We start from the raw sequence: 10,134 nt of genomic DNA, 5'->3' as shown, positions 1-10,134 counted from the left end.
AATAATTAAGAAATGACAGAAAACATAGTCAAAAGAATGTAAAATAGTCTAAAAAATCCATAAAAGTCAATAATTAATAATGATAATATATTTATATATAAAAAAACACACACTAAAGACAGCCTCGGGTCGAGCGATTGCCTCGCTCCAAGGCCGCACAAGTGGAGACGCTGCCTCAACCGCGAGCCTAAGGTTGAGTGAGGAAGCGTCTCCACTTGCGCGGCCTTGGAGCGAGGCAGTCGCTCGACCCGAGGCTGTCTTTAGTGGATACTCGAATTTTAGTTGGTAATTGAAGCTTAGTCACTGAATAAATAATATCACTACCGTATAGAAATGACACTTCCAAGAAAACCGAAGTTTGACAGCGATCCAGGAACAAATTATGCTGTCCCTTTCTTATGTATGGCACTATCTTATCTGTGGTTGTGCACGTAAAGGTACGTCAAGTTGTGCCAACTCTGATAATTGCTCGGAGCAATGCTGAGCTGAACGGAGCCGGGAAGCGCCGAAAGGCGAAGTGTCGCCCCACTGGTTTAGTAAGGGATGTCAATTTAATTAATCAGAAATATCTTTTTGTATGTCACTTTATTGCACATACATACATGTAATGTTCAAGATACTTAATAATAACCCCCGTTTGGCCTATTCTGATAGAATGGTAACTACGAAACCCTATACTGAGCATGGCCCGATATGCTCTTAGCCGATTTTGGAAAACAGCTTTAAGTTGCATAAGTCATACCTACATCCTTCGAGCAAACCGGCTTCCGACACGTCGGAAGTATAGTACTTGTAACTCTTCGGGTATTCTTAACATTTGGTGCATTCCGTCTGGACGGGCTTACCCTGGCCGCAGACGCATGGAATTTTCCGTCCCGAATGACTAGCGTAAACGAGACAGCACTATGAATTTGTAGAGCGACGTCCCGTTCACACTTGTGATTCCATACAGACATTGAATGAAAATTCCGTACGTCTTCGTCTTCCTACATTCAGCATTTCACACACCTTAGTTAATTCAGTAACGGATGACAGTGACGCAGCTCTGCGATCTCATTATATGTATGATGCGTCCCTGCCGTCACTTACTGAAGTTAAGTAAAGGACCAAATACATCCACACTTCCCTATATCGGGCCCGAACTCAGTCCCGATTTCCGGCCTGATAATCGTTTTCCGTTGCATGGAATAACAGCACATCGTTAACAATCGGGTCATAGCGAATATGGATGTAACACGGATGTAATTGGCTCTAAATTGGTCCATTAAAGTTGTGTTACCTCCACATGCTCCGTGTGCAAATATTAATTCGGCCAGTGTGGTGTAAATAATGTACTCTGTGGTAGTGTATTCATGTCAAGTGCCAAGTTGACAATCTGTTGTTTTCTCTTGGTCCTGTGGTTACTGTGGTTACAAGAGTATTTTTACTCATTGTCTTAATAATTCATTATTTAAGACATTATGTAAACAAATTCTACACTGAAGAGTGTTGTCATTCTACTATTTCAGCGTCTGTGTAGTTAACAAACCGGTCCAAATTGTCGCAAATGTCCGTATAAGGGTAGCAGTTGCCGACAGCATGTCTGTAGAGTCGGTGCGTGTGAAGCAGGAGCCCTTGTGGGACGGCGTTGGCTCGTGCGCTCCGCGGGACGTAACTAGTCCAAGAAATGACCAGGGTGAGTTTGTCTACGATAAGTCTGCCAACTTGGCAGTGACACTACTGTACCGGCCAATATCATATCTCCATGTTTTTACGGGAGAACTTTTTTATATATTTGTAAGTGATTTCCATCTCACTACTTTAGGTAGTCTAGTCTTATCCAACCTCGACATTGGCAGAATCATCAACACCTTGATGGAGCCATAACACGAAAAATTTATTGATAGGTAGTCTAGTAGTACTTTGTACGATAAGAAAAATTGGTGTCGTGTAATGGTCTCTTCATGAGGTTTTTTTAAATATATAATCAACTTATTTTAACTTAAACATATACTATATAGTGGTTTAATGGTAGGCAAAGTTTTACAAACTATTATTTATTTATTTAAACATTATTGCATAAATGTATTAAAAAAATCGGCTAAGTGCGAGTCGGACTCGCACAGGAAGGGCTAGTCAAGTACTGACCCCGCCCGACGTTGCTTAACTTTGGTGATTGGATGAGATTCTCGAGATTGGAAAGAAATATTTATTTTATTCTGTTTTTAGTAGTTGTTGTTATAGCGGCAATAGAAATACATAATCTGTAGAAATTTCAACTAGCTAACTATCACAGTTCATGAGATACAGCCTGGTGACATACGGACAGATGGATAGACAGCGGAGTCTTAGTAATAGGGTCCCGTTTGATCCTTTGGGTATGGAACCCTAAAAAGAGTACAAATGGCGGACTTATTAGCCTTAAGGCATTCACTACCAGTCAAGCATTGGGCTAAACAGAAGATGTTAGGTTGGTGCAAGGATTGTAAAGATTTCATATGACAATTCACACAAGTGGAGACTACTGCTTACACGAGTATAAATTTGAAGTATACCTATATATGTATATACAAATTCAATATATACACAGTGCCCGTGAGCATTGCGAGAGATTTTAAAAGTATATTCCTGATCATACATCGAGACTAAAATGTCCTATAAACTTTTTAGGAGTTTGTGGAATTTCAAAGTTGAAGCCACTTACAAAAAAACTTTTTTTTATTGATCCTTAGTGCGAAACGCCTTTTGATGGCAATGATGCCACTATGGGAACTAGTCCAAATATCTATGGAAGGTAGAGCAAGGAACGAAAATAGGTGACGCTACAATACCTAGAATACTTGAGAAAAAAATCTAATCATAGACAGCACACTTCACTCCATCAATAACGCCTATTCAAATATCCTTATTGATAGATGTCAAAAAGTGACAAGTAAGTAACACTTTGCAAAAAATTGGTTGTACAAAAAAAAATCAAATGTCTACTTCACTACTTTTTCAAGCTACAGTTTTACAAATAGCGTTTACATTTTATGTACAAATACATCCAAAAATGAAAAAAAAGACAAAAAAATGTTTTGTTTTTGTTTAATTGACCTAAACTCATAATAATGCGTGGTTAAAATCTCTCGGGTTCCTCGTGGGCACCTTGTATAAATAAATAAACATACATATTTATAATAATTTTATTAAATAACTAGGTGTGAGATATTATGCACACATTTAGTTGCGAATGTTGTGTTTGTGTGTTATTCTTACTTAACAGTCAACATTAAGAAGGAAACAGAGTATATCGATGATGCAGAGTCTACGGAGCAGGCGCAAGTGAAGGAGGAGCCCTGGTGCCTCTTGTACGCCGACCATGTGGTTAAAGAAGAGCTTGTGCTGGGGCCGGAATGCATGCAGCGACAGCACATTGATACAGCGGTTCAGAGTAAGTTGCTTTTAGTGCTAGTAGTGGTCTAAAAAAAAAAGCGCAGGTGGCCTAGCGGTAAGAGCGTGCGATTTGCAATCCGGAGGTCGCGGGTTCAAACCCTGGCTCGTACCAATGAGGTCTTTGGAACATATGTACGAAATATCATGAGGAAACCGGACTAATCCCAATAAGGCTTAGTTTACCCTCTGGGTTGGAAGGTCAGATGGCGATCGCTTTCGTAAAAACTAGTGCCTACGCCAAATCTTGGGATTAGTTGTCAAGCGGACCCCAGGCTCCCATGAGCCGTGGCAAAATGCCGGGACAACGCGAGGAAGAAGAGTAGTCTAGTTTCCTAAAAATAACTAAGATAGTCTCAACCGCATTGAAAGCCTGACCAGTAATATATGATCACGCGCCATATTGCGGAATTTCATTGGAACTAAATTTTTCATACTAAACTGAACATGAGAATAACAGCGCCCTCTTGACAATTATCATATATTTCTGGTTGGGCTTTAAATCACTCTCAATTTAATAAATATAAATATTTTACATGACATTATTATTCTCTTTATTTATCTTTCATCTTTAGTTAGTTAGTGCTTCTGGGCATTTTCCGCAAATCGACAACCATTGTGCCTATTTTGCGTGAAACGAGGTAGCGCTACTCTAACCACCCCAGCTCCTCCACGAAGCCGAGTAAAGTTTTCAGGTTGCTAATTGCCTTTCCTAGTGTGCACGAAGTCCCTAGGTATTTATTCCTGTATACTTCTACCTGTTTGCAGTCTAGGAGAATATGTTTTATTGTTTCTTCTTCTTCCATGCACGCTCTGCACATGGGGCTGTCTGTTTTACCCATATTGTGTAGGTGTTTGTTAAGTGTGTTATGTCCTGTAATTAATCCTACTATTTTACGTAGTTGGTGTCGAGGTGTTTTCAGTAGTATTTTGGTGAGTTTGTGGTTCAGTTCCGGTATCTTTCATCTTAGGTGAATAGGTATTTTAACCGTCTTCAAAAAAGGTGGAGGATCTCAATTCGACTGTTTTTTTTTTGTATGTATGTTACCCGATAACCCCGAGATGGTTCCGTTGGCACCAAGTCGTGGTCTGATGATGGGATCTTGGAGAAATCGAGGGAACTCTTCAAATGTTATAGGTACATGTATGGCGCTTTTGGTAATTTTTGAAGTCGGTTTTATTTTTTGTAATTACAATATGGATATAAAAGTAAAATATAGAAACACGAGGTTGTAGGAAAAGACTGGGTGTACAATGCCAATCACAGCCCGTAACGGACGGTTACAGTTAACGATTAAATTTGCAATGGTTAATTCTTATTAACGTTCGTCCAACATTGACTTCATGCTTGCCGCGGCCGCTGCTGAAAACCGCTGCGAGCGCTGACTTCTAACCGAAGGATGTGAATTAAAAAATAAATATTTTGGAGACAACCTTACACAAATCGACCAAGCCCCAAACTAAGCAAAGCTTGTACTATATGCTAGGTAAAACTATACGGTACATACTTATATAGATAACTACGTGGGTACTTAGTAGGGTTTGCAATCCGGATGTATGAAATAATCCGGATGGATCCGGATCTATGGATCTTCCCATACATTTCAGATCCATCGTGAAAACCCTAGTACGTAGATAACAATAAATGGCCTTACCATGATTCGAAACCGGGACTTTCTGCTTCGCAGGGAGGGTCACTACCAGTCTGCCAACTATGGACCCGTTAAATATAGTGAACAATGAATTCAGTCGATCGACCGAATATATAAATTAGGGTTTGAGATCCGGATATCCGAAATATCCGGATATCCGTGAAATTTTAAATCCGGATCTTACGTGTCACCGCAATGTAACGAAAATCGCGGGCAAATTCTTGATTCGTCTAAATTATAATAATAATAAAATATCTTTATTCATTAATATTTGCTTACGTTTTTGTTTACAACTACATAGTTAATTAACTTAGCAAGTCGACATAGCACAGCACAGTTACATGGCCAACTCAGTCAGGTCAAATTGGTCAGTTAACTGCACTGTTTAGTAAAGATTAAAATAAAATAATATATGTATAACGTTTCATGAATAAAGTAAGCTACATCTGTTCCCCGTACTAGTATTAAACTGTATCACGGTGGAAACAGGATTCGCCATCCTCTATTTTCAATATGTTAACAATCAATAAGCAACATCATGTTATCGGTTAAGTTAAATGTTACCCGTAAACGTGGGTCGCTTGACTAAAAACCGGATTCCGATACTAGTTGCGGTAAGTGTAAACATGTAGTACATGCAAAAGAAACACATTAATCTTAAATTACATAAAAGTATGTCTAAGCATGCATTTTAGGATCGTTTTGAATATATAATATAGGCTTAATGATTTGTTAGTAATTGGGCTTTAAGCCCTTTGTTGTCTGACAATAAATTTTGTGATTTGATTTAACTCCAGGCACACAATCTGACGCCTCAGCGCAGAGGCACCCCGGCCGGCCGCAGCGCCCGCTGAGAGACTGCTTCGTACGACTGGACCGCCTTCCACAACACACTCTCTTCCACCAGCGGACTACCGAACTCAAAACGCAAACAATTATTAATAAAAGAAAGTCACATAGGAATGTATGTTCTGATAATGACAAGAAACTTAAATGTGATGTTTGCAGTAAAACGTTTACTCTGAAGACTGATTTAATGAAACATCTCATGGTCCATATCCTGAGCCTGGAGGAAGGAAACCAGCAGGGGCATCTTAACAAGGGTGAGTTGTAATGTTTTTTTTTCACTTCTCAATCTTCTCATGATCGTAAAGTTGGTGTTTAAGTCGAACGTAAGCGGTTCTAAGTGTATATTTATGCTCTAGTGCATAAAGTGAAATCGTCTATTACGATCCTTATTGACTTATTAGATTAGCAAAAAAAGTGTCTCCAGATTTTCCATTCCCTTACCATTTTTCATAGACTTTAAAGATAAAGATATAATGCGCTTATGAACGTCAAATAAAGCTACGCCGGCTCTAACCCTGCATCTCCGACCCGAGAAGATTTATATCCCTTATAAAATGTAGGAGGGTATCCCAATATGGGACCGGCAAGAAACTTTTTATGACGGTTACGGAATGGAAAAAAACGAAAAAGATGTGAAAATTTTGGGACACTGTTTTTCTCTGGGGTCGAAAGAGCTAGTAAAAATCAGAAAAGAACTACACAGTGTATAACTTTAAATAAATAAGAATAAATAAATATTATAGGAACATTCTTACACAGATGACTAATTGTAAGTCCTCCGGGTGGGCCAAGAAGGCTTGTGTTGTGGGGACTCAGACAACGATATATATAATATACAAATACTTAAATACGTAAAAAACCTCCATGATTCAGGAACAAATGTCTGTGTTCATCACACAAATAAATGCCCTTACCGGGATTCGAACACAGGGACATCGGCTTCATAGGCAGCATCACTACTAAGCCAGACCGGTCGCCAAATAGATGTCAAAATCGTCGAAAACTTTGCTCAGACGCACTTCAGCTTCTTTAAAAAGTATCACAAGCATCCTTCAGACATGCGCAAACGTTATATTTTATTGGCTTATAAAAGTTTACACCAATTTTTATTTCTAGATGAATCAAACTTCGTGAGATTCAAGAGCAACGTCATCGTTATCAAAAATCTTGCATGTCCCGTTTCAAAACAGTGCGTAGCCAAGAACGTACCATCCAAAGCTAAACAGACTACTTTACAACCGAACATTGCCATCGACACCTTTCCACATACCTCTACGGCAAATTCCTATGTTTGCGATACATGTGGAAAAATATTTCTACAAAAACATTGTCTAATTAGCCATTTTAAAGTGCACTTACGCGGAAAACAACTGTTAAATTATGCACATAAAATGCCGTGTCAGAGGCCTAAGCAGTTGAGTACTTTAAAGCTTAAGGGCGCGAAACTAGAAACCTGCGAAACGTGTAAAAAAGGCTTTAGTAAACCGAATAAATTAAAACGTCATCAACGTATTCACACAGGTGAAAAACCATATTGTTGTCAAATATGTCAAAAAAAGTTTACGACTAATAATAATTTACATATACATATGCGGACGCATACTCTGGAACAGCCTTATTCTTGCGATGTATGTGAAAAGAAATTTTCCCAAGCTAGCGCTTTAAAGACGCATAAACGAGTACATACTGGTGAAAAACCATATTTTTGCAAATTATGTAACAAAGCCTTCACGCAATCGGGGCATTTGAAGACACATGAAAGAATTCACACAGGATTCAAACCGCACTCCTGCCCAATTTGTAAGAAACAGTTTTCCGAAAACAGCAAATTAGAGCTGCATAAACTAATACACACAGGAGCAAAACCGCGTTCATGCGAAATTTGCGGGAAAAAATTCCGGCAAATAGGTCATTTAACTAGACATAAACTCTCACATACGGGCGAGAGACCATATTTCTGTGAAATATGCGAAAAGAGATTTGGCGACAGTAGTCAATTGAGACAACATAAGCAAATACACAAGGGAATAAAACCTTACACATGTGAAATATGTAAAAAGCAGTTCAGTGGATCAGACAATTTAAAGAAGCATATAAGAATTCACACGGGCGTAAAGCCTTTTTCCTGTGAAGTATGTCAAAAACGCTGTTCGGAAAAGGGTTCTTTAAAGACACACATGCGAACCCACACTGGAGAGAAACCTTTCTTTTGCGAAATATGTCCAGAGCGGTTTACGTACTCTAGTAGTTTAAAGGCACATATGCGATATCATACGCGGGAAATGTTTTCTTGTGGAACCTGTTCAAAGCAATGTTCAAGATTGAACGATTTAAAAAAACATGAAAAAATACACACAGGAGAGAAACGATACTCGTGTGATTTATGTAAACGAAGATTTACTGAGAAACATTCTTTAGCGAGACATATCCGCACCCATGAGAATTCCCTCGGGAAGAAAAAACGATCATAAAGTACAATCAATTATTCTCTTCATAACACAGCTAAGAAAAATTAGTTGGTATGTCGAACATTTAACATCACATCATGTAAATTACAAAAGTAAAAATGTAGAAATTAAAAATTACTAAAACTAACTTTAAATTCTCTGTGAGTGTTATTTAAAACGTCAAACTCCTATGAAATTTTTAATTTTAAAATAACATTTGTATAGTCTGTGTTATTAAATTCGCTGCAGAGTTAGCTTGGTCTGAATCTATTCACAATAAATGCCCATTATCGATATTATTATAATTAAAGTATTATATTTCGACTTTATTCTTTTCACTTAGCTGATGAATGACATAATAATTTAATTTCAGGATTTTTTCATTGATTTGTTGTCATGTATGTTTTCAATGAAGCTTCTAATTGTTTTCAGTTTATTACTAAGCATAATAAAATTAATGATTTTGTTTTACTTTAAATTAATTAATTAATGTACATTTGAATACGATTTCTTTTTAAATGTTGTGGGCACAAAATATTAAGATGAAATAAATTTATTAATGTTATAACATACTTATTTATTTATTTCCCACACTCACAACTATTTTAACGGGTACTAAATCTCAGACAATCGTGTTACAGTCGTGTGCAACATAATAGCAGTACACTCTGCGACGAAGATCGTCTTATAGAAAAGTTTATTTTTTTCTGTATGACTTGGGTTTAGATGTAAAGCTTCGATTGGAAATAATAGGAAAGATTCCAAATTACAATTATAGTACACAATCGTATTTTTTTCGTAGGGTTTTACGTTTTTATAGGAATTTCCGCAAGTTAGTGAAAACAGCTGATTTTCATGATTTTTTTAAAAATTCCAATATCATTGAAGTAAATGTTACGGTTAATTTTGAAACAATATCAAGTAATGCAGAATAATTATATAAAAATACAATATTAATGATCTAAAGTTATAGTTTTCCCTTAATTGACATTTTCTTATGTACCGTAAAGCTACACAACTATAGTCCAATACTGTAACTATGGTCCACAAGTTCGAAAAGAAATTAAGTATCTATACCAATGTTCCTTGTGGTTTACTCCTAGTTTTACCTTCCATTTATAAACATACTTTGCCTTAGAACTACAAAAATATAGTAAAATACACACCTGAACGAGAAAAATTGAGTTTATTTGTGGACCATAGTTGGGAGCTTTGGACTATAGTTGGGTGGTTTTACGGTACTGCTATTATATTGCACACAACTGTATATTAGTAGTAGTAGCAGCATAAGTTCCCTCCCCCTCCCCCCTCACTCTCTATCTAGTCCGAATAGAATGATCCAAATATATAAGACCGCGGCCGACAAAATGCCCCACGTTATCGCTTGCCATAAGGACGAGATTTCCTTGTATCTTAATACGAATAACCTATCAAAGCGTCCTTATTACATATTTAGAACGTTTGGGCCAGGTAGGGAACAGTTCGGGACTGAAAAGTAATTTTTTTGCGGGGATAGTTTGTGTATTTTTCTTTTATTTCTGTTTTAATGTATAATAATCTAGTATTAACATTTTAGTTTTTAGTCGGCTTTAGTTGCCAACATGAAGTTGGGTGTGTTTCATATTTTAATGCTTGGTTTGTTTGGTGAGCTTAGTTATTTAAATTATAAGATTATTTTTAAGGGTTATAACTCTATACACGTAACTAAAGAATTCTGTCCCCCTCTTAAACCTTACATACTTTCAACGAAAACTTTGAATATATGAGTTGTATTC

General features: G+C 37.3%; 1 protein-coding gene across 3 annotated transcripts in view; it reads left to right on the top strand.

The window, feature by feature from the left end:
* Positions 1 to 174: 174 nt before the first annotated feature.
* The window catches only part of LOC133531493 (endothelial zinc finger protein induced by tumor necrosis factor alpha-like), a 33,298-nt gene continuing 23,338 nt past the window's right edge, over positions 175 to 10,134 (top strand). The window contains exons 1-4 of one of the 3 annotated variants that reach the window (XM_061869747.1): positions 178 to 1,675; positions 3,284 to 3,412; positions 5,861 to 6,166; positions 7,029 to 8,683. In XM_061869747.1, coding sequence (XP_061725731.1) covers positions 1,579 to 1,675; positions 3,284 to 3,412; positions 5,861 to 6,166; positions 7,029 to 8,383 — 1,887 coding nt within the window. In that variant the 5' untranslated portion in view covers positions 178 to 1,578 and the 3' untranslated portion in view covers positions 8,384 to 8,683. Of the gene's footprint in view, positions 1,676 to 3,244; positions 3,413 to 5,860; positions 6,167 to 7,028; positions 8,684 to 10,134 lie in introns of those variants that run through there. The other 2 variants (XM_061869746.1, XM_061869748.1) reach the window with 2 other exon arrangements.

Source organism: Cydia pomonella, chromosome 25 (assembly GCF_033807575.1).
Source record: "Cydia pomonella isolate Wapato2018A chromosome 25, ilCydPomo1, whole genome shotgun sequence".
NCBI classification, from domain to species: domain Eukaryota; kingdom Metazoa; phylum Arthropoda; class Insecta; order Lepidoptera; family Tortricidae; genus Cydia; species Cydia pomonella.
This window is presented reverse-complemented; position numbering and strand designations above follow the sequence as displayed.